The sequence below is a fragment of the Girardinichthys multiradiatus genome, chromosome 23 (assembly GCF_021462225.1).
Source record: "Girardinichthys multiradiatus isolate DD_20200921_A chromosome 23, DD_fGirMul_XY1, whole genome shotgun sequence".
Classification (NCBI taxonomy): domain Eukaryota; kingdom Metazoa; phylum Chordata; class Actinopteri; order Cyprinodontiformes; family Goodeidae; genus Girardinichthys; species Girardinichthys multiradiatus.
The window spans coordinates 47644893-47670457 of NC_061815.1; the positions used below are offsets into that span (position 1 = coordinate 47644893).

Here is a 25565-nt window from a genome sequence, read left to right on the forward strand (position 1 = left end):
CTGTAACTTTTTTATCAAGTTCTCAATAATTTTATGCAATATGTCAAATAATAAATCTTTATTAAAACCCTCAGGCGCATAGTCACTACAGTGGACAACTGTTCAAAAGTTATTTTCTCCTAACTGCAATGGTTTCTTCGGTGGAAATGCATATCAGCCATTAGAGTACTCTCTGCTGCCCCCCTCCATTGAGTTGCATTTAGTTGTTAATGGTTGTAACTACAAGTGAACCTCATCTGAATCCAAGATGACAGACAGCCACACTTGTTGCTGCTGGAATATCCTGTCAGGTAACCCTGGAGGTAAAAAACAAAACAAAAAAAACAACAACATATGATTATATGCAGGAGTATCTAAGTAACAATATTATTCTTTTGGTTTTCTTTTTTTTTAAAATAATAAATAATTAACTATGTGTCCAATGAAGTGGACATCAAGCATTGCAAATATATTTCCAACATAAGTCATGTAGTTGATACATATTTTAATATGATTTATTATTTTGGGTATACCTTAAAGTTAGTTTTAAAAAATATACATTTTTGGGCAGATTAGGTGTGGTTTGTGTTAGTTAAATTATAATTTTGTCATATGTTTAGAGCAGCAGCAAAGAATAGGGAAGACTATAAAATAGTCTGGGACTATTTCATTCTGTGGCGGCTCTGGTTGGCGAGCTAGTTTGGATCATGTAGACCCCTCTTTTGTACATGGCCTCATCCCTGGATGAGGACGGGGGACGTTAGGGACTGGGGTCGGGGCGGGGGGTTGGGGTCTGGGCCGGGGTCCCTCAGGTTCAGGCATAAGCCCGGGCCTGTCCTGTCCCCCCCCCCGGAGGGAAGGGGACCACCTCCTGGGTCCGTGGGCTGGTTGCACCTATGGGGTATCGGCACCTGGACCTGGAAGTATGTATGGGGAGTGTACGACGTCCATTGTTGTTTGTCTTTATGTTGGGTGCGTGGGTGTGAGTGTTTTTATGTGTATGCATGAGGGTGGGAATGTATGATTGTGACTGTGTGTTTTTTTTGTGTCAGATTGGGTCTTGGGCTGCTCCCTCTCCTGGATCAGTTTAGGCCCCCGATCAAATGTGGGGCCTATTTCCTCCCCGCCACACTACCTGATGGTAGTTGGTGTCTCTGCCCGCCGATGTACTTTTGCTTCTTGGTGTCCGGAGCTGGGTGCTTTGGTGTGTGCTGGCTCACTCCCGGTGGCTGCTTGCCGGGGCCTGGACCCCTGGGCTCTGTCGGGCCTCTGCTTGGTGAGTGATATGTCTCAGGGTCTCAGGTCTCTGGGTCCATGGCTGGATCTGCTCGGGCTTAGACGGCTGCCGGCGGGGCCTGTGGTCTTGTTGCTGCAGCTCCCTGTGGCTTCTGCACTGCGGCTGCTGGGTGGTTCCCCTGGGATTCTCCCCTGCTCTTCTCTGGGGGGGTTGCAGTAGTACCAGCGGTGGTTTTCCTCGGGTTCCTGTGCTCTGGGGGGCCTTTGGATGTCTGTGGTTCGGATCTCCTCCGTATCTGTCCTGGGTCAAGGGGGCAGGTCTGTGGCTTCTCACACTCGCTATTGCATATTTTTATAGAGAAACTTTGTATACACAAGCACGCTCACACTCAGACCCACACGTGTATAGATTCAGGTGTTAACAGATACACAAATGTTCTATATTGAGCCACATTTACCACTAAATGCATCTTGCATTCATACGTATCGTGCACTTTTTGGTAAAAAAGCTGTTAATATGAACGTCTCTGCAAGTGAAGAAGCAAGCAGGGTGTCATCTTGTATTCTCTTCATCCTTTTTTTTCCCTCCATTCTTTTCTCCTTCTCTTCCCTTTTCCTTTTTGCCTCACCTTTCTCTCTTACGTGATTCTTATTTCTTTTCCTTTTCATTTCTGTCTCTGTGTCCGTAACAATTGAAATAATCCGAGAGCAGTTTCTAATAAAGTTTCTTTTATAAATATCAAGCAGTGCTTTAAAGCGTTAGCTGCAATGCTCCACTTGGGAAAGTTAATCTGTAGGTAGGGCACGGTAAAAAAAAAAAAAAAAAAAGAAGATGGCAGAGGGGCCTGCTCAGTTGTCAGCACAAACGGAAACATCACTGTCACATGTTAACAGTTATCTACATGACATCAACCTGTGCTAGTTCCATGAAGACATGGCCAAAAGGTGCCTCTAGAAAAAAAAAGCAATGATGAGTGTCCAAAGACTCTTCTCTGTGGCCCTTTATAATCAATGCATGAGTGGGGTGGAACTTGTTGACCAGTGTGTGGCAGTCTCCCAGCAGACCTAGAAACAAGCGGAACAAGCGTTGGTATATCCGATTGTTATCTTATTTTTTGGATGTGACTTTTGTTAATAAGTGGTACCAATACCTGATGTCTAGATTGGAAAAAATGAATCCCATCATCTTCAAAGCTGGCTCCCTCCAGCAAAGCAAAAGAGGAAGACCCAGTGGGACTCCGCCTGCAGCAAAGGGAAAAACAGTGACCAAAGTACCCAGTGAGGTCAGATTCAGCACAGGAAATCACTGGCCCAAGCCTTTTCAGGTCAAAAATGTAAACAGATGTGATGCTGCATGCACATGAAAGACCAAATACATCTGCATGCAGTGTCGTATGGGACTGTGCCCTGGATGCTTTGCCAACTTTAACGGACAACAGGATTCATAAATTGAGCATCTACTGAACGTACTGAGACGTTTAGGAGATGCAGATGTTCGGTGATACAGTGACTGTCTGTTCTTGCTTCTGAAAACATAACACTGTAGTATGGAGTATGGAGACTCACAAAAATGTTTTTTTTCTTTTTACAGATGTTTTGAAACATTGATTTAGTTTACATGAGAGATTTACAGTTGTGAGTGCTGTTGTTTAGGTCTAAATAAAAGGGCTATAGAATATTAGTGTTTGAAAGAATGTTAAGGTGCTTTTTAAAGCATACAGTGAAATTAGTGGTGCTGGATTTATGACAAAACTCCGTTTGTTTTATTCAGCCATTAAGTTTATAGAGTTTTATGTTGAGTGGTTAAGCACATGTAGTACACTGTAATGGACATTTCAGTAACTTCCTGAAAAAATACTATTTTTGAAAAAAATTATATTTGTTTTTTTCATGCCCTAAGAATTATAAAAACACGTTTACAAAAAATCTTGACTCGGGATTTCATAATTTATGCATCAGAGGGTTTAATAGCGCTACCTAAAACAGCCCATATTCTTCAACTTTGTTGAAGCATTACTAAAATTTAACAAATACTTTTTGGAAGTCATTTGCAACTTCTTGGAATTTACCATGTACTTTCCTAGAATTTTCATAGTAATTTCTAGACAGCTTTAACGTACCAGGTGCTGTCACAAAGCTTAAGAGGTTACTTTCCAGAACATCCCAGGCTATTTCTAGAATCAACCAGGTTCTTTCATAGAACTTTTTCTGGAAGGTACTAGTTATTTTCCAGAAACCTAACAGATTCTTACCTGGAAATTTACTCAAACTTGTAGATATACTTTCCAATATTTATAATGTACATTTATGGAACTTTCATGGAACTTGTTACTTTTTCAAAACTCACTAGGTAATATTAAGAACCACGTTGTATTATAAACTGATTTTCTGCTATTGTTCTGTCTCATTCTCCTAGGTATGATTTTGTGGAAATTGAAGATCCCACCGAGAAGACAATCCTGGGCCGTTGGTGTGGGTCCCAGTCTGCACCAATAAGTCAAAAATCCAAAGGCAACCAAATCATTGTTCGATTCTTCTCAGATGAATACTTCCCCTCAGAGCCAGGATTCTGCCTCCACTACTCTGTACTTCCTGTGGTAAGAACATTATTACTAAAAAGGAGTTGAAGAATGAGCATTTCTAAACTTTATACCTAGCTGGGGACTTCACATGTCAATGAGCAGTCCCACTCTGTGCAAGCTCAATTGATAATCATCCCCACATGGTGTCTTGATTTGCAATAATCTATTTTCTGTTCCCAAGGTTTTATGTGTCATATGGGAGAAATTATGTTCAAGTTATGTTAAAGCGTAGGAACATCTGCTACATGTGCTGTTGTTTATTGCACCTATAAAGATGATAAGATTCTACAGTTTTGCACATGCATTTACAGAGGCGAATAATTAAATAAATAAAACAATGTCAACATGTGCTGCAAGGCAATTAGTGAGAACAATTAACTTGACAATTGGCTTATAGATATCAAACCTTGAAATGACCTGTGCAACTAATATACTTTATGAAGTTTGTGAAGTTTTGGTATGCTGCATACGTCTTCCTGGTTTTGGTAGCAGACGTTTGAGTAGCACATAAGAAGTACTTTGTCCAAGATTTCTTTAAACAAAACAGCTTTTGCTTCTAAGATTCTGAGACAAACCATAGCTCATAACAAAACAAAATAGGTAAATTTCAAACTGTTGTGTAGCTTTTAATGCCATGTGTATTGTAATGTGTATTTTATGTAGGTAGTATTTTTTGCGTCTAGAGTAATCAAACCTCTATTGTCCATATAATTGATCGTATGACCTTTGAGGGGTTGGAACTATACATCCTGTCAGATTACACTGAGAACTTGTATAGTCAATAATGGAGTTGCATTTGACTGAAATGGAAATCATTAGTGGCCTAACAATCTTCTTTTGCCTCTTGGGGGGATTTCCTACTAGAATGAAAGGTGCTCTCTTGTTTGCCCATGTTATTTTACTTTACTGAGGTATGATCTGCTTTTAGAAGTGTGAAAGGGGAATATTTGATCAATTAAGAGGGTAAAAATTTTTAAATGAGATGATGATAACAAGATTAAAAAAAGTCACATCTCCAAAGTACAATAAAGTACAATTCAAATCAGCGGTGATTTTAGATAGGGGCCACATGGGCAGTTGCCCAGGATAGCATTGGCAACAAACACAGACACACATATATATATATATATATATTATTGTTAATATGAAGTGTTAAGTAATTAAACAATAACCATCTTACTTAAAAGTTTATTTTGGGGTTTGTTTTTGTTAGGTTTTTTTCAGGAAAAAACTTCACTTTGGGACACGGGACCATAACGATGTTTTTATGAGGGCATACAGCACTCAATAATTCACTCAACCTTTAATGGTGGTATTTGGGTATTTGGGAGATTAAAAATCATTCTGTATATACAATTCCATTAGGCAAAGAAGGTGAAAATGTATTTTTATATAGAATGACATTTGTGCCCCCTGTTTTTAGAAATAAATCAAATTAAACCTTTGTTGTAATGAAATCAGACACAATTTTAACATTTTGACCTAGACCGTAGATCTGTTGATTTTTTTTCTTCATCCATCTTCTTTGCGTTTATTTTTGCTTCTTGACTTTAGAGCTTTTTTCTCTTCTGTACTGCAGACCACACACACCGACGCATGCACCAGATCATTTTGTCCCAGCTTTTTTACCAGCATAAGCCCAGAGATAAACTTAGAGACAACAGCCATGTTTTAACCTGTCATCTTTTGTTTACTTGCTTTAAGCAAAACCTCAGTGCATTAATCCCAATGGGCTGCTTTGGGAATAAGCAGCTGAGGTTACTGTAGCACATTCTAATGCTTATGTAACTTTTATTTTTGTTTTTGTAACTTTTTGGTGCGTTTTATGGTTGTCGCTTTAGCAGTCTTTATACATTAAATCCCACAAGAAGATTAATGACAGGAGCATGAACTAACAAGGAATTCGTGGATATTATGAAAAACAAAAGAGAGGTCATGGTGTACTTCACACAGATAAAGGTGCAGGGCAGGGGAACTTTGAGCAGAAACAGATAAAAGCCCACACTCTTACTTCTTGATACAGCAAAAAGTTTATAAAAATCTTTCAACTGAACTTGCCTCTTTGTTAGGTCAAAGGTTTGAACACTAAATAATTAATCCAGAAATGTATGTCTCACTGTTGCCAAACTATGTAGAAAGAAAATGCATTAATAAAAATAAGTTATTTGTGGCTGTGTTTTTGTGGCAAAATTATGATGTTAGAAGATGTCTCTGCAACACTTCAACTGCAGGTGCAACTCAAACATGAATTTACTCAAACTCATGAAGACCCATGCACGACACTCTGTCTCCATGGATGAAGATTCACTTTCCTCGGCATGCAGCAAGACATTTCTGATTAATTCAGCTAATAACGGTTTGATCACTTTGTGGCACTCAAAGACTCTGTACAGAGCATTAAACGTTCAACCCAAGATGGTCAGCTAATCACTGAGTATGCAAAAAGAAACTAGCTCTGTCTAAACAGTAAGCACATTATATATTTTACAACCTTCAACTGAATATATATAACAAATACATACAAATGTGCATGAACAATTGAAGAAGTGGAGTAATGGCTCCTCCATTTAAAAGTGACTAAAAAGAATCAATCATTCCCTGAAATCAAACACATTTGCTAAGCCGTTGTGAAGTCCCTGTCATATTGGAGATGGCCGACTTGACCCACATGCAGAAAAACACGAAAAAACAGAGAAGCGTTTCAGGAGCTTTATTTTCAGGACCAGGTACTGGAAACAGAATCTGCTGAGCGGCTGCAAGGAAACGGATGCAGGTAAGACACCACAACTGAAAACCTTAAACTGTACTCTGCAAGGGAGCTTACGATCAGGTTGGGATTGGTCCGCCAGGGAGAGAGATTGTGATCCTGGAGGAGGCAGTGGGTTACGCTGAGCCGCCGGAGCTGGGCAGTTTTGGGAGGAACGGAGGAGGGTGGACAGGGTTCGTCTGAAGCTGTGAGGAATCGTCCGATCCGGCAGCCAGCGGGGAAACAAGAGATCCAGAGTCCACACACTGTTAGACGGTTTTCCTGAGGTCTCTTAATGGAACGAGGCTTGGGTAACCTGAGACAAAACAGACTATTAGTCAAGATACCAGAGTTTTCTCAGAGAAGCAAATTTCTCTAAACATGAAATTGGCCAGGTAGAAATACCACGAAGAGGCGAAACACTCAGGCATCGAAGTACTGGCTCGCCTCCCTCTTATAGTCCTCCAGCTGATGACAACATGCGAAACACCTGACCACCCTGATCCTTCAGCTCCTACTGGTGGAAATAGGTTAGTAGCAGGCAAAAGATGACCAGGATCTGACAGTCCCATGTTATGGACAGTAAACTAGAGTTAAATATTAGAAAATGTAATTCTTTCCCCTCCAGTCATCCTGAAATTTTTGGTTGGAGACACTAATTCAAGGTGTAAACATGTAAATAACATATTTAATCAGATGGTTAATTACATACAGGAGCGTCCCCATCTTTCCAACTTATAACTTACTTATTACTTACGACTTATACCATAATCATGTGGCCTTTCTTGAACCAAACTCGAACCTTTCTGAAAATGTGTCAAGCATCGTTAAAAATTAAATCTATTGCAGCAACCAGCTAGGGGCCAGAAATTAGTTGTATGTACAGTATGTATATATTTGTAAGCCTGTATTGCTTTGAAACTATGTGGATTAGAGAACATCCACACTAAATTTCACCCTATGCTTTTAAAATTCACTGAAATGAAATGTTTTATAATTATTCCTTAAAAAAGGGTTAAAAATGAATGTTAGAAGCCCGAAATTAATGAGACTTCTGTGCCCATGATGAATGTTTGTAAACCTGACTGGTGTTGTACATGATAGGACCTGACGTTTCAAAAAATCTGCTTCATTTCTTCATGTTTAGATCCACGTAAAACCAAAATATGCTACAAAATTAAAAACAGGCTGAGTACAGCTACTTGGAAAATTAATAAACAATTTCAATTTATCTCTGTTACCAAAATAGCTTTAAAACAGTTAACAGATCTGTCATTTGAGACAAAGTTTTTCTTTCATAGTCAAACTGTAGAAGGTGCGGAAAACCATCTGGGAGGAAAGGAAAGCTTTGGGCTTCAAACGTTCAGTTTGTCTTCCCTTTGAACCTATGTCCGACAGAGGAGGAGCTCGCTGAACAGCAGCGCTCTTGTGTTTCCTCTGTGGTCAACCAGGAGCTACTGGAACCTCATGCTATGCAGAGGCCAGACATTTAGTTTATATTTAAACAAGCAATAATTCCTAGCTACCACTTCCATGAAAAGGGAAGAGGGGAAAAAATAAAAACCCAGTCTGTAATCCACAGGAAGAGATTTTTAGGGAGAAAAAGAAACAGTTAAGGCAAAAACGTTATTAAAACACAGAGGAGAAGGGGCCTGTTCAATAGAGGGTGGCGGGTGATGGGTGGTGGGCGTTGAGGGTTAAGGGAGCGAACAAAACATACATCATTGTCTGGGGGTGCTGAGGTCTCAATCCAGGACTGAACATTCCTAATTCATTTGTCTAAAAGATCACTCTACTAACTTGTTTTTTAATGGATAAAAACAAATTTTACACAGTTGAGACGTAACACACTCATGTTTGTTTAAATACTAACTTATACTGTGCAAAGCATAATCTACTACTGGAACAGAGAGACTAATAAAGAAGCAGCTGAAAACCCTGAAACACAGCTTAGTTAAAAGTTAGTGTAGGAGTTTTCATTGCCACGATTAAACTTAGGTCTGTTTTTATCTCAACCTCAATTACAGTTAATTATGTGTAGTGAATGAAAATAAAATACTTTTTTGTGTGCACCAAACCTTGTTGCTTACTCAAAGTTTTCTTGTGCAAGGAAGTGGTTTGTAGCTGCATGTGAAAAAGAATATATTGTTTTCAAGAGCTCTCCCAGGATGCTATTTCAGAATTGTCATCTCAACATGGTTTGTTGAACCCGTCATTTTAGCTACCAGGAATAAGATTATGTGGTTGTGTGTGACAAGAACACCAAATGTGGAACACTGCTTAAAAACGAACCTGTTCTTAAGGGGCAGGGGACAAAGACTTCATTGCAAACTTTTACGCTTTTATTCTGGCACAATAGAACAAAACACTTACCTTATTGGAAAAGCAACACCTTTTCTCACAACACATACTTAACTACAATATGCCTGCTACACAATCACTCTTTTATTTACAAGAACAGTTTATGTGCTTCATAGTCAAAATGAGATGAAACAAATGTGATGTCAGTCAGGTCAGATTTAAGCTCCTCCTTTAACAACAATAGTTGATGTTTTTTTTATTTATTATTATACTCAGTACTGCGTAACTCTCACAGCCACTAAAGCTTGAATGCAAAGTTTTTTCTTCACATTTATTGCTAAGGATTGTAGACTTGAGGAAAAATGTCAAATTAGCTTAAAGAAGAATTGTTTTTCTACATAGGTAGATATAAAAGTTAAATTGTTATTAGTCTAAATTTAAAAGTGATCTATTTTTGTCGTGAAGCGACATCTTTGGTCTTTGTTGTGGTCTTGTGTTTTCGACCTTTCATTTAGTTTGGGTTTTGTCTAAGTTCCTTTAGTGGATTCTTTTCTATTACTTGTTATGGTTTTCTCATGACTATTATTATATTCGTTGTTATTCTAGCTCCTTTGTCTTCCTTGTAGTTTCTAGTTTAGTTTCCCATTTACTATATCTGTGTTTATTTATGTTTTGGTATTTGTTCACCTTGTGCTCTTTGTTTACTAGTTTATTTTCTCTATTCCTCCTCGTCCTGGTTCCCTTTCTGTGGTTTAGGTTTTGTTTATTTACGGTCAGGGTTTCTTTATGGGTTCTTTGTTGATTATTAGGTTTTGGTGTTTCTTCTATTCCCTCTAGTTTCTCAGTTTACTTTAGTTAATGATTATTCTAGGTTCTTATGTCTCTTTTGGTTTATTATCTTCGTCTGTAGTTTTGCTAGGTTCTGTTTCCCTGAGTTTTGTTATTTATAGTTTTGTTTTTGTAGTCAGGTTCCTTTGGTTATGTTATTGTCTAGCTTCCCTCATGTTCCCTTTGTATTCTAGTTCGGTCACCTTAGCAACCATCCAGATTCCCTCAGTTCTCTATAACCTGGTCCACACCTGATTTCCATTTTCATCTGATTACCTGCCTCAGTGTCTCATTGGTCCATACTCTACTTCCCTCTGTTCATAAGCTCTCTATTTTTGTTTGTTCTTCGCTGGTTCCTTGGTACGTTCACCTATCCTCGTCTAAAGCTTTGACTACTATGTTCCTGCAGACTCAACTATGTAAGTTTTTGGAGTTTCAACTTGTGTTTTTGTACCTGCAGTGATTTTTGCTACGTTCTTGCTACGTTTGGAAAACCTTTTGAACTTATCTTTGAATTAAAGAAGAAGACTCCTTTAAACATGCAACTGCCAAGCTCTTGTCTGTGCTTTGGTCACTCTAAACCTCAGGACCTGACATTTTTTTCTGAATATAATTTCATGCTATTTATATTTAATGCAATTCAATTCAGTTTTATTTATATAGCACCAATTCGCAACACATTTCAATAATAACTGCCAAATAACATCGAATTATAGATCCATAAAATGTTAAAATCTTGAAAGTATAAAATATGAATAAATCTCAGTTGGCCTTTCCCTTCCTTTTTTAAAGCAAATAAGTAATTTTTAAACACATTTTTCCTGTTTTAGAGCCTTTTGAACTATATCTCTAAAACTTTGAGGTACTACTATATGTATGACAATGTGCTGTCTGTATCTGCAAATAACTTCTCTTCATTGCTATTGTTGGCATTGAATGTTTTTTTTCTTCACTTGTCCTGTGCGGCAAATAAGGCATACCATATAGAGAAGCTGGTTGCCTCCTAATTGCGTGATTGATTTTGTTAAATCAGGACGGGATTCAGCATCAAAGTCAGCAGGCAACATTGGTGTAGTAGTAACCTGTGTTTGTATGACCTTCAACCATCTGGATGTGTGTGTGTGTGTGTGTGTGATGGGGGGGCATATGTGTAGAAATGAGTGTTTAAATTGAGTGGGTGTATCAGAGCAAGTTCATCACCTAGAGATGTGCAGTTGTTAAGAGTGCCAAAAACAACAGAAGGCTTGTAACACACATCACTCAAGAGCAGCAAAGGACAGGTGGACCCAGCTCTGGAAGGCCACAGCAGCTCCAGACAGACAGCCACAAGGCATCACCCTAGGGCAGCCATACAGCCCGACACATTAGCAGGAGCAAAAGGCCACCCAATGGGAGCCCACCACTCCGGGATGTGACCCAAGCACATCCCGGAAACCAGCTCCCCAACTGGCACCCTCTTGTCCTTCCCAACCAAGGCCGGGAGCCCCCTAGAGATTCTCAAAAATGCCAGGGTGGGTCCCCCCACTGGGTGGGTGGGTAGGCGGGATAAATTTGGCCAAGGAGTTTCTTTGAATTACAGTTTGTTTGTCAAAGGCAGTCATTCACCACTGTGGATAATCCCAGGCCCACTGGAGACACCACAGATCGCTTTTGAATTGCTGGGTAGGGTGTCAGTTTGTTAGGTCCCCCAGCTGCTGCACTCGGATCACATTTTCTGACTTTCTTCTCTTCACTGGAGAATTAACATGATGAATCTTGACATTATGAACTTGATTTCAAGTTTTAGATTTTACTTTCATAACTTTTTTTTGGGCCATTGTGATTCATTAATGCCCAAATTTAGTGTTTTTTCATCACTTCATTCTAGCCTGCTTTGTTTTCCTTTACATTCTTTTTAGATCTATAAATAGCTATAATGAGGTACAAACATTACTTAGAAACCAAGTGATAAATGTTAAACAGCAAGAAATTCAACTCAGTCTGGCAATTTAATTACCACAATATGTATTTTATTTAGTCTCATCAGTGTCACCTTTTGGTAAAATGTAGCATGGATATTTAATCGTTGATTTTATGCTGTCACTCATCTGAGCTTTTAAAAAATTATATTTCACAACCTAAACTGACTGCTGGCCCAGTGGGTCCATGTACAGCTGTCATTTTTACTTGTAAAGTCAAATCAGCATCCTGTTTTTGGATTTTGCTCCAAGCCAAAGTTAAAGGTTATTCCACTCACCTCATTTCAATTTATTTCCACTATTCTTGATTTTAATCTTCCATTGTTCACACAGAACAAACACTGACTGCCTTGACATCAATACTGAAAATGAGGGTCCATTTAGCTTTTCTAATTCATCAAATATGTCTTTTCATTTGTTAACTAAAACTAATTTACACAATTGGCATGTTTTTAAAAAGGACCCCTTGGGTTTTCTGAATGGAGCTAAGCTTAAAGCATGCTGTTAATTGAGGCTGGTTAGCATTCAAAAGCTGTTAATGGCCTTAGCAGTTTACAGCATGTATTGCCACAGGTCCAGTCCTTTTCCCAGAGATACAAAACACCTAGTGCAACCTAGTGATTATTTTTTATGGATGCTTCCAGCATTATTAATCCAATGCATTTTATACATTTGGGTTACCTTTATTACATGCCCAGATTGACACATGTGTCTTTATAGTCTATTTGTACTGTTAATCTTTAATAGAAAACAAATCCTTTAAAAATGTAAACTTATTTAACCACCATTTGTCACCAATATAATTATTTCATCTAAATAATTTATTTAGGAAACATATCGAGTCCTGGAAAACCCGTTTGAATCCCATTAAAGAGTTCTCTTTTGTTTTTCAAAAGCTTTTAGGCATAGCTGCAGGCAATGTTTTAAATGCTTGTCTTGCTCTTTTTTTCTGTCACGTTGTTGCCTTCTACATGTCAGTCAAATAAGATAAAAAAGGCATTCTGACATTTTGCACAAACGTGACGCTACAGGACTGAAAGGTTTAACAGATTAGCCTCTACTCTTGTGGGAGGACCCAAAGCCAACTTATCAATCTCCTGTGCGAGAGCACGTTGCAGCCAGGAGAGCTGAGAGCTGGAAAGGAATAATACTGTCACCACAGTAGCAGCTATACAACAAGTCGGTATGCAAAGTAGATAGAGGGGCTAATAGATGAAATCGCATTTGACAGTTTAATAAAGGTTTGTCAATATTTCATTTTGATGTCTTGTCTTCGTATGACACAGTATTTCCATGACCATATGTAGTAGAATTATACTGAATATATTTTTTGTCAGGGAGAATGTGAATTGTGAAATCTCATTTATTTAAAGTTGAACATGCAAAATTAAATAATCAATATGAAATTAAATATTAACTAATCATTTTGCACAACAGTTCATCTGTGTCTGGCATCAAATTCCTAAAAATTATCACAGTAAAGTTTGTTTTGCTAAAATATGCTAATGACTGTTCCAGTCTGTTTCGAAAACATACATTGAGATCCTTTGACATGGCATAATTTAGCTAAAAAATGACCAATAAAGTCACATGCTATTATGTTTCAGAAGCTGTAAAAATCAACCTTCCTGAGAAATATACCAGTCAGAATAAATGCTATAATTACATCCAGCTTCCAAATCTTACTGCTGAAAGTGCCATACTGTTAATTCCTGAAAAATTAGTGCGAGGCGGCCTGGTCCCCAAATTTAGTCATGAAAACAGGAAGATTTTAACACAGAATAACAGCAAAGGTAGCCATTAAATTTGAAGAGAGTTCATCTACTTTTTAATTCTCTAAAGTAAACATTACTTATGATGTGGTTAAAGTTGGAATGCAAGGTGGTGCAGTTTGTAGCACTGTTGCCTTGCAGCAAGAAGATTCTGGGTTTGACTCCCTGTGCATGGGTTCTCCTTGGGTACTCTGGCTTGCTCCCACAGTCCAAAAACATGACTGTCAGGTTAACTGGTATCTCTAAATTGCTGTTATGTGTGAATGAGTAGGTGCAGTAGTTTGTCCCGTGTGTCTCTGTGATGTCCCTGCGATGGACTGGCGACCTGTCCAGGGTGTACCCCACCTCTCGCCTGAGTATAACAGCAGAGCTTTTTTTTGTTTTTTTTCAAAGTATCAGACTCATAAAGTTTATGAAACCATTTTGGGTTACTTTTTTTTCCAGTTGCCTTCACAAAATTCAATACAACCCTTTTTTTTTAAATGACTCATTTTTTTCGTTGAAACATTAAAATATTTAAGGTAAAACTTTGCTGTTGACTTTGCCACTTGGGCAATGCAGACATGAACAATGATGCATCTCAAGCCTTAGAAATGATGAGGGTGGAAGAGGGTGTTTATTAAGACCTGGAACACCCAAAAGATCCAGGTAACAATTCTGATGAAGTTTATTCCCTAACTGACTTCCACAAATAAAAAATTGTACATTTTCTAAGAGATTTATTTCTCAGGGTCATACAACCTAAATAATAGCAAAATATTCTTTATTCATTTTCGAGAATTAGAAGTGCAAAGTCTTATTGTTATTGCAGCTTTTACAGTTTGATAGTTTCAACATTCTTCAGGTTGATCTGTTAGTCATTTTAAATCAACATTTTGCTGTGAAAATTCCTTTTCAAACACATTTTTTTCTATTTGAAGACTATAACTCCCATGTTCTCGTCGGCATCTAAAACATCTTGTTTCTACACGTCAGAGAAAGCTCTTCATATCTTGGCATCATGTACAAATTCAAAGTGAACACAAGGCTATGGATCAGAGATTTAAATGTAAAATTCCTTTAAAATCCCCCTGCTTTTCACTTTTCGATGCAACATTTGATGCAACTTTTCACTTGAATCAAATGAGAAACTACTAAAATTAGGTTTAGGAGACCAACGGCACATTGCTTAGTCTTTCAACCTTGATTAGGATCTGCAAAACCCTAAATAACACTTTCATTTTCACCGGATGCATTAAATGGACAGTTTATTACACAGATACTTTGACGAGTTGTAATGCGAGGGATCAATGACCATGTCACACAAAAGGTCCAAATCATCTCCATAAAACAGATAAAATGCCTGCACTTTAAATTTTAACAAGCTAGTTGTGTTAAAACGATGTAAATTGCATCTTAAGTTCATTCCAGAAAATAGCTTATTTAAAAAAAAGAAAAATGGTTTGTCATCATAAAAAACAGAGTTAAAGCTTGTTCAAACAAAAAAGTCTGATATTTTAATTCCATTAGTCTTTTTCTGCCTGTCTCTGACTTATTGAAAATAAAATAAAATTTTAACCTTTCCATATATATTAACTTTGAGATAGACATAATCCAGGCCCAAGTTAGTGAGTTATTGTAAATGTTGAACATTAAAAATAACAAACTGTAAAAATCCCCCTCCTTTGACATTAATTCATGTTTAACAATGAGGAAAAATATTGCAGCTGACTATCTGCTTTTCGGCAAGATTCTACTTTCATATTTAGACCCTGGAGTAAATTTGCAAGTGCTTAATTGTGTCAGTCTGCTATTAAAATGTCCTCAGCCAATCGATGCTAAAAGGTGAATGTTGATGTAAAATCAACAATCTGTAGACAACTTGTTGGAGGTGATTTCAGACTGTCTAAAATCTTAAGGATTGCACATGAATTGTTATGGATAAACTGTAGATTTGGATTGAATTACTTCCAATATCATATTTTGTTATTATTGTTTCTATAGACTGCATCAGAGCCAGAAGCTCCCGCAGCTCCCCCTCCATCCCTGCAGGGTGTTGAGGAGTTGTCAGAGGCGGTGGCAGTGCTGAGCACAGTGGAGGATGTCATGAAGTACCTGGAACCAGAGCGGTGGCAGCTGGATATGGAGGAATTGTACAAACCCACATGGCACGTGCTGGGGAAATCTTTCATCTTCAACAAGAAGGCCAAAGGTATGGCACTTCATATTCTAAATTTTAGGTTCTACAGTAGATCCAAAAGTTAGAAAAATTAAGTTAGCATTTACAATTTAACATGTTTAAAACCTGCATTACTGAAACATGGAAAAATGGGGACTGAATGGAAGTTTCGACAACTTCACAAGCTTTATCTCTGCTTTTTAGCTGGGATAAATTTAAATATTTTACACTGAAGTGATTCTAAAACTTCTGTTTCTTTGAGAAGGAGTTGATCTCAATCTGCTGAGGGAGGAAGTTCGACTGTACAGCTGCACGCCACGCAACTACTCAGTGTCTTTGCGAGAGGAGCTGAAAAGGACAGATGTCATTTTCTGGCCCAGCTGTCTCCTTGTAAAACGCTGTGGTGGAAACTGCGCCTGCTGCTCTCATCGCTGCTTTGACTGCCAGTGCGTGCCTGCCAGGGTTACAAAGAAATACCATGAGGTAATCATCACTTTAGAGATAAAACTTTAGAGATGAAACTGCAGATCCACCTTTAGCTTTATTTATCCTGTGAACAGAAAAGTGCATGGTTTTGAAATGTATGAGATGGTTCACACACCATACCAGATTAACAATATTAAAGAAAATTTTAAGAAAAATATTTATTTTTTCTATGCTTGAGACAAAATTGGTCACACAATCGACTCAGAAACTATGAAAAACAGAAATTAATGAGTAATTTAATTTAAAATTTATCTGTATGAAATCACAATAGCCTCCAAAATAATTGGCATCCCTGGTAAAGAGGCATGAAAGTCCTTAAATTTAGCACATTTATCCAGAGGGGTGAAAAAATCCGTCATTTTCTATCGCTTCTTCCATAGTGGGTTGCGGGGAAGCTGGTGCCTGGTGTCTCCAGCAGGCTATGGGCAGGAGGCGGGGTACACCCTGGACAGGTCTCCAGTACATCGCAAGGCAACACACAAACAACCATGCACACACTCATTCACACACCTAGGACAATTTGGAGAGACCAATTAACCTAACAGGCATGTCTTTAGACTGTGGGAAGAAGCCAGAGTACCTGGAGAGAACCCACGCATGCACGAGGAGAACATGCAAATTCCAAGCAGAAAGACCCCCGGCTGGGAGTTGAAGCCAGGATCTTCTTGCTGCAAGGCAACAGTGCTACCAACTGTGCCACCGTGCAGCCCCGATTTTTACATTCTATTAACAAAAATAAAATCACTGGTGACATATTTAGTACCCATAACTATCTGTGTGAAATAATTACACGTGTGTTTTTTAGATTTATAGTCTGATTAAATAGTATATGTTAAGTATGTATACATATTAACCTTGTCATCAGTGACTTCCTGGGGAGGAATATGATCTGACACACTCCTTTACCACTCTACAAACTGGTAACAATGACAAAACAAATCATTTAAAGGAAAGCATATGTGTTTTGATCCAAAAAGGCTAGGAAATAGCTCCAAAAAACAGCTGCTTGCCTAAACTGATTAACCTTAATATGTGGAAGAGCACCCTAATACCCACTGTTTGACATGGTGGAGAATCTGTAATGACGTGGGGCTGTTTCTTTTCCAAAGCCTTTGGAACCTTGTTAGATTGCGTGGCATCGTGAACTCTTTGAATTACATTTTAAAACAGTTCTGCTGGACTCTATCTATACTGATATATGTATATCAAATATATATATACACATATATATTTGTGTGTGTATTCTAGAATTTGTTACATTGTAAGACCGATTCTCCAACATATATGTTGTGAGGACTCACTGCTCCTCATGGGGTCCAAAGCCTGGGCCCCATAAGAAGTGCTGTTTAGGGGTTAGATTTAGGACAAATGTGGGAATGAGTTTAGGTTAGGTTTAGGGTTAGGTATGAACATGTAATGGTTAGGTCTAGGGTTAGGGTTAAGCATTAGGGTTAGGTGTGTGTGTTCTTGTACTTGCTGCTGAGTGAGAACCATTTTTCATAGTTTACCAGCAAAGCGAGTACATTTTTGGAAAGTGAGGACATTTTCCTCGTCCTTTTTGAAATGCTGTTCTTGGGTTAGGGTTAGGCCACAGAAATGAATGAAAATGAATGAAAGTCAATGAAAAGTCCTCATAAAGATAGTAAAATATGAATGTGTGGGCCTGTGTACCATACCTGGCACAAAATCAATGTTCTTCCAAGGCTCTGGATGTTATCCCACTCTCTTTTTATGGTTCAACCTTTGGAAATGGCATGGTAGTGACAAGGTGCTATCTGTTGACAAAATGGGGTTGTTACAAAGTATTAACAGCAGGGATCTCAATAAAGCTGCTGATTGGACTGATTTGCAGTCAGAATGTATGCAGCAATTCCTTCCTATGAATGAGCCAAAGAGATTTTACCTCACTCTTTCTCCATCCAACTTCAACTTCTCATTATTCTTAAATTACAAACATGAATGCATAACAACTTAATGCTCACCCTCTACCGATGATCCACATGGCCCTGTCTTTTAGTGTTTAACCCTTTCTCTCTCCTAGACATGGCTACTGACTGAGCTTCTACTGTGACTAACTCTACAGGTCCTTCTCAAAATATTAGCATATTGTGATAAAGTTCATTATTTTCCATAATGTCATGATGAAAATTTAACATTCATATATTTTAGATTCATTGCACACTAACTGAAATATTTCAGGTCTTTTATTGTCTTAATACGGATGATTTTGGCATACAGCTCATGAAAACCCAAAATTCCTATCTCACAAAATTAGCATATCATTAAAAGGGTCTCTAAATGAGCTATGAACCTAATCATCTGAATCAACGAGTTAACTCTAAACACCTGCAAAAGATTCCTGAGGCCTTTAAAACTCCCAGCCTGGTTCATCACTCAAAACCCCAATCATGGGTAAGACTGCCGACCTGACTGCTGTCCAGAAGGCCACTATTGATACCCTCAAGCAAGAGGGTAAGACACAGAAAGACATTTCTGAATGAATAGGCTGTTCCCAGAGTGCTGTATCAAGGCACCTCAGTGGGAAGTCTGTGGGAAGGAAAAAGTGTGGCAGAAAACGCTGCACAACGAGAAGAGGTGACCGGACCCTGAGGAAGATTGTGGAGAAGGGCCGATTCCAGACCTTGGGGGACCTGTGGAAGCAGTGGACTGAGTCTGGAGTAGAAACATCCAGAGCTACCGTGCACAGGCGTGTGCAGGAAATGGGCTACAGGTGCCGCATTCCCCAGGTCAAGCCACTTTTGAACCAGAAACAGCGGCAGAAGCGCCTGACCTGGGCTACAGAGAAGCAGCACTGGACTGTTGCTCAGTGGTCCAAAGTACTTTTTTCAGATGAAAGCAAATTCTGCATGTCATTCGGAAATCAAGGTGCCAGAGTCTGGAGGAAGACTGGGGAGAAGGAAATGCCAAAATGCCAGAAGTCCAGTGTCAAGTACCCACAGTCAGTGATGGTCTGGGGTGCCGTGTCAGCTGCTGGTGTTGGTCCACTGTGTTTTATCAAGGGCAGGGTCAATGCAGCTAGCTATCAGGAGATTTTGGAGCACTTCATGCTTCCATCTGCTGAAAAGCTTTATGGAGATGAAGATTTCATTTTTCAGCATGACCTGGCACCTGCTCACAGTGCCAAAACCACTGGTAAATGGTTTACTGACCATGGTATCACTGTGCTCAATTGGCCTGCCAACTCTCCTGACCTGAACCCCATAGAGAATCTGTGGGATATTGTGAAGAGAACGTTGAGAGACTCAAGACCCAACACTCTGGATGAGCTAAAGGCCGCTATCGAAGCATCCTGGGCCTCCATAAGACCTCAGCAGTGCCACAGGCTGATTGCCTCCATGCCACGCCACATTGAAGCAGTCATTTCTGCCAAAGGATTCCCGACCAAGTATTGAGTGCATAACTGTACATGATTATTTGAAGGTTGACGTTTTTTGTATTAAAAACACTTTTCTTTTATTGGTCGGATGAAATATGTTAATTTTGTGAGATAGGAATTTTGGGTTTTCATGAGCTGTATGCCAAAATCATCCGTATTAAGACAATAAAAGACCTGAAATATTTCAGTTAGTGTGCAATGAATCTAAAATATATGAATGTTAAATTTTCATCATGACATTATGGAAAATAATTAACTTTATCACAATATGCTAATATTTTGAGAAGGACCTGTATGTGCTCTCTTTCAGACTCTAACCTTGAAAACTGGCTCAGAGTTTATCTGTTCTTTCTTTCTAGGTGAAACGACTAAAGGAGCTACATCCATTAACATTTACTTTTCCTTCCCATAGAAAGGACTCCTGGATCACTGCTTCTTTGTTCTTTTTGTGTCTCTGCTCTGTTTCCTCAAACCCCCAGTCGGTCGTGGCAGATGGCTGCTCACACTGAGCCTGGTTCTGCTGGAGGTTTCTTCCTGTTAAAAAGGAGTTTTTCTTCTCCACTGTCGCTACATGCATGCTCAGTATGAGGGATTGCTGCAAAGTCGACGCCACTGACTGTCCACTGTCTCTTCATGCTCATCCAGGAGGAGGGAATGCTGCAAGTCACTGACTGGATGCAATCTGCTGGGTTTCCTTAGATAAAAAAAACCTTTTATCCAATTTGAATAAAAAGCTAACTCCGACTGCACTGTTCAATTGTTAGGATTAATTGGAATGTATGAACCTGACTGTTGTGAAGTGCCTTGAGACGACATGTGTTGTGAATTGGCGCTATATAAATAAAGCTGAATTGAATTGAATTGAATTTTTAATGAAGGCAGGCTTATTTATGAAAGATAAAGAGGATTGCCTGATAAGCATCATGACTTGTACTGCTATTACATTTTTAGATTTCTCTGATAACCAACCATGACATTTTTTTAAAAACATCTAATTGATGATGTTTATTATTTCATTCTTTGCCAACTTTTTTCACACCAATTTCTTGAATTGAATGCAGTTATAGAACCTTTGACCAGAAATTAAATCAACATGTTTGAATGATGTTTATACTCTATTTTGTTTTCAAGGACAAAGAGCTAAAACAAAATGATCAAAAATAGAATACTGCATGACAGAAAGTTATTTATGGCAACATCCACCACGTGTAATTGTTTTTTTTCCAACATGATCTGTATTTTATTTATTGCAGATAATTTAGAAATGATTGAAATGCTATGTGTTTATTAATATAAAAAGTGATTCAATGAAGATTTCAATACGTACCAGTGAGCTCATGCACTACATGCTCCTTCTCAATAGGTTCTTCTGTTGAGACATCGAAGCGGAGCAAGAGGCCTGCAGAAGTCCATGACAGATGTGGCCTTGGAGCACCATGAAGAGTGTTCTTGTGCCTGTAAAGATGATTTGGACTGACCTGAAATAGGCCTAAAAGCTGCCAGAGGAAGCACACTCAATGTCAGAAATGAACTCCTGCTGCCGTTCTGTATCTCATCCACTTCCAATCGAGAGCTAACAAGATTCTTCTTTCATACTGTTGTCCTTTCACTAAATGGATGAAGCAGAACAGATTGGAATTAAATAAATCTTCTGAATGGATGTGACCATTGAGGAATACTAATAGTGTGCTCTGATAGTATTTCAGAGGAACAGCAATTCACTGAAGCAGATGTGGACTATTACCAAAAAAGCTCAAAGGACGAAGATAACTCAGAGACATTCTCACCTACTCGTCTGGACGTGTCTGTTTTTTTAAGTTCATTCATTGTGGACTGTTAAAATTAAGGGAGTATTTTCTTTAACTACGTTTTTATGTCTGTAAGTGAGCTAGCTCCAGCTGTAACTCTACCAGCTTCACTTTTTTCACAATCAAGGCAAAGAGAAGTCATTCTCACTTGCTATCTTTGGGGTTTGCTACAGATTTAATCAATAGCAAAATGCAGTGCCATACAACTGCATTATGTGTAAATATTATATATAAATATGCTTTAATCCAAAGATTCTCAAGGAGAAAATGTTGTTCATTAGGACCCAGTTGGACATTGTCTAGAAAAGGTCTCTGTGATCCATATCAGCAGTATGAAATGCGCTTGCTTGAGGAACATGTTGCATTAAGTTGTTTTTCCTGAATGATTGTTCATAATAAATATTTATTTCTTTAATAAAAAAGGGGATTTAGGTCTAATGTGCCTTTTTTGCTACATTTTTACTGTACAGTAGAATTAGTTTCCATTTTCTATTTTGAGTCATTTTTACTTTGCAATTTTATTGTGGGTGTTTTTAATTTTTCTTTTTTTTTTTTTTTTTTTTGAACATCAATGTTATTTAACTCGACTTTTGAAACAACTGTTTGTGTATTTTTAGTACTGAGCTTAAAAATAAATGTTTTCAGTTTCTGCTTGAATTTGAACTTCTTGTGGCTGGTGAAAATGAGTGATAAACAAATGCAAAATTCATCAAAAACACAAGCAGATTTATCTACAGCCTCTTACACAAAACAATTATTTTATAATGAATAAAAAAATAACTACTACAACAAATTATAATATTTTTGTGCTTTAATGTTTTAAACCTGTAAGTATATATGCCATCATTTCCAAAAGGTCAGTAATTTTCAGAAGATAGACTTTTCTGAAGGTTTAACACCAGAAACATCTGTTTTTTTGGAACTGATAAATAAAAAGGTTGGATAAGAAACCTGGGAGTTTATTAAGCAGTGTTGTGTATTGTAATGACTCATAAAATTTTCACAGTTGGGAACTGAGAGGACAAAGGTATTAGTAATGTATTTTTTAATCAATTACAATTGCATCCCAGGTGTGTGATCAATATGAGTAAGTACCGTTTCTAAAGGCCAGAGCATATTTGTTTTATTCTGATATACAGTACATTATGTTGTGTGAATAATGATAAAGCAGTTTGAACCCATTGATGGTCTGGTTTTGTCTAAGTGGACAGTCTGCTACTTTTTGAGTCAGTGTATAAAATTTACATTGTGTCCCTATTGTTCTAAAACCTAACAGCTTCACATTGATTCTGTGTGTTGCTGCAGAGCTTTCTCATTATCACCTTCACAGTAAAAGTTGTAACTTGGCTTATAGAACTGTTTGATGGCTTTGCGCAGATGATTTTGTCATAGTGCGGTTGTTGCTGGACCAAAGGCAGACAAGCACAGAGAAAAGCAGAGTGGGTTTGAAACTCCTTTAATTTAAAGAGAGTCCACTTACTTGCAGGCGAGGTGCAGGATGACAGGATAATCCTGATTACAAGGCATTTTCCAAATAGAACCTAACAGGATCCAAAGCAAAAATGAAATCCAAAGAGACATCACGACACCGCATGGAACAAAGGACAAAGATGAACTTAAATACAAACGATGGTGGACATGAAACAATAGGGCAGGTAATCAGGGTGAACAGGACACAGGTGTGGACAGACTAGGAGACTGAGAGGCAGGTGAACCAAATTAGGAGTAACAGGAACATGAGGAGCTAGACGAGGAACAAACTGTAAACAAACCCAGGGAACCAGAACACATGGGAGAGAACAGAGACAAGAAGGACAGGGCAGGGCAGGAAATAAACTTCATAACTAAAAACAGGAGGAACAGATCTAAACAGACAATCATCAAACCCATAAGAACACAGAGCAAAGCAGAACCTAGACAATCTATAAGGAAAGGAAAATGCACCTGAAACATAGAACCACAAAATAACCATGCACTGGAGTAAACAGAAAAACACCTGACTGAATAAATGTAAACAAATACCAAACCAAAATTCCACATTGTGACACATTTAGCCTGCAAATTAAAAATAGTGTAAGAATGAATAATGTTTAAAAATATTTAAAAAAACATTGAGTTATATTTTGCATCTTTAATTAGGAATAGAGGTGTTTTCTGAGTATTATTTTTTTGTTTGCCTCAAACTAGTTTTATTCCACAAGTCCTTAATGCAAACAGAAGTGTTGCTCCTTTTTCTTTTCGCCATCAGATCACCCAGGAGGAGGTACTCATTTGTCCTTCTCACACTGCTATCCTGGCTGATTATTCTGATCTAATGTCCACTCTGGCAGGCATCTGAGTTGACGCCAGATGCTACAGCATAAGCCCGCCGGCTCCCACTGTGGCTTTTTGGACATTAAACAGGTGGCCTTTCCTTGGCTGTAGCAGCGTTACTTTGCAAAGGAAACCTGACTCCACTGGCACAGGATGTGAGATATTGTGGTTGGTTAGTTTGGCCCATGACTGTGTTTGTGGATTTGTGAGGTTGTGTGAGGAGGTTTGTAACTACAATCCAACAGTTGACACTTCCAGCCTTCATCTGCATGGCGCTCCTGTCTTTGTCTGCTTCTCCATTGAGGACCAGTCAGCGTCACGCCAGAATACACAAGCATGCTACATGTTTTTGAGCAGTTTTCAGTTCAGACTTGCTTGACAAATAAAAATACTTTGTTTTGGGGCATGCACACAAGTGTCTCCACTGAATCAACTGCTAATGGTATTAAAAATATCACAAAACAAGACGTTTCACAAAAGCCCTTGGACCTGCTCTGTCCAAATGCTGAGACACATTATTTCTACCTCCTCCAGAAATTTTCAGTTCTATACTGATACTCAGAAATAATTATGAAATGAAACAATTAACCACTGCAAGGTCTGAAGCTGCATCATGTAAAACGAGTAAGAACATAAATCTGTTGTTTGGTGCAATGCTTTATTAATGTATGCTTTATTTTATGGAAAGGATTGAGGGAACATTTGTTGTTTGCTCTTTAGATCTATCAATTTATCATGTCCTTTATAGACTATTGTTTCACTCTCAATGTGAGTCATTGGGGTCTATTTAAAACTGTACTGCTGTCTAATGCTGCAATAGATTTAGCACAAACTAAACTACCATGTAGCATGATTGTTTTCTCCTTAAGCCCACACAACCTTGAACAAGAGCCGCTGTGTCTGAATACCATTGATGCCATCCATTTATTTTAGACACTTTAAACAGATACACTAAGTTTTTTTTCTAAAATCACCATGAGTCAGGTGTGTGGCACAACCTATAAGACAAATGTATTTCCAAAGATTACATGTTTCATTTCTCCAACTTTTTCTCTTTGGCCATATAATTATTATCACAAAACTATTTACTGCAGCCTCTGCAGGGTTCATGTGTTTGCAGCAATACATCCTCTAAAACTGGCAACTCTGTAAATTACAGAAACAAAAACCAAAAACAACCCATACAGGGCGGGCGGAGGCGGCCTCCAAAGACGGGCCAGAAACAAAACAAAAAACAGAAACAAAGTTCAGGTGCGGGCATAAAGTTCAGACGGGTGGCCGGGAGAACATCCCGTGCAGACACAAAGTTCAGGTGGGAGCCAGGACCCGCAGCATAGAGACCTGTGCAGCCAGTGGTGGCCATGAAGGTGAAGACAAGGAGATTGGCAGAGACGCAGGAACCTGGGCAGCTGGCGACAGCAACGATGGCAAAGACAAGGAGGCTGGCAGAGGCGTGGAGACCTGGGCGGCCCGCGGCGGCTGAGCAGGAGTCTGGGTGGCCTGCAGAGACGGCGCCTGGTGAACCCTCGGAAGCAGAGACGGCGCCTGGTGAACCCTCGGAGGCAGAGATGGCAACTGGTGAACTCTTGGAGGCTGAAGCAGAACCCTAGGTGGTGAAACCAGGAACATGACCATACAGCGGTTCGACCACGAACCCCTCAGGAACAGGGTCAGGAAGTGATTCGTCCTGGAACCCCTCGTCATTGGATTCTGAGGCCAAGACGAGGACCAGTGTGGAAGAGGTTGAGGCAGGCTCCTTAGCACTGCTCTGGAGGTGTGGCGTGGGCTGTGCAACAGTGCTCTGGAGACCTGGCGTGAACTGAGCTGCAGCAGCGCTGTGTTGGCATGGCGTGGGCTGGACTGCAGCTTCGCTCTGGGGACATGGCGTGGGCTGAGATGCAGCACCGCTCTGAAGATCTGTGTGAACTGAGCTGCAGCACCGCTCTGGAGACATGACGTGGGTTGAGCTGCAGCTTCGCTATGGAGACATGACGTGGGTTG

The 25565-nt window shown here is 39.0% G+C and overlaps 1 protein-coding gene and 1 long non-coding RNA gene across 2 annotated transcripts in view; one reads left to right on the forward strand and one right to left on the reverse strand.

The window, feature by feature from the left end:
* pdgfc (platelet derived growth factor c) overlaps positions 1-21908 on the forward strand; it is a 69651-nt gene extending 47743 nt beyond the window's left edge. The window contains exons 3-6 of the mRNA XM_047352637.1: positions 3632-3812; positions 15386-15593; positions 15826-16043; positions 20807-21908. Of these exons, the coding sequence (XP_047208593.1) occupies positions 3632-3812; positions 15386-15593; positions 15826-16043; positions 20807-20920 (721 nt within the window). The 3' untranslated portion in view covers positions 20921-21908. The remainder of the gene's footprint in view (positions 1-3631; positions 3813-15385; positions 15594-15825; positions 16044-20806) is intronic.
* On the reverse strand, positions 15879-20905 carry LOC124859798. The gene is made up of 3 exons (XR_007036191.1): positions 20771-20905; positions 17723-17821; positions 15879-16014 (listed from the first exon to the last, which is right to left on the reverse strand). It is a non-coding gene; the product is annotated as an uncharacterized LOC124859798 (long non-coding RNA).
* Positions 21909-25565: the final 3657 nt, after the last annotated feature.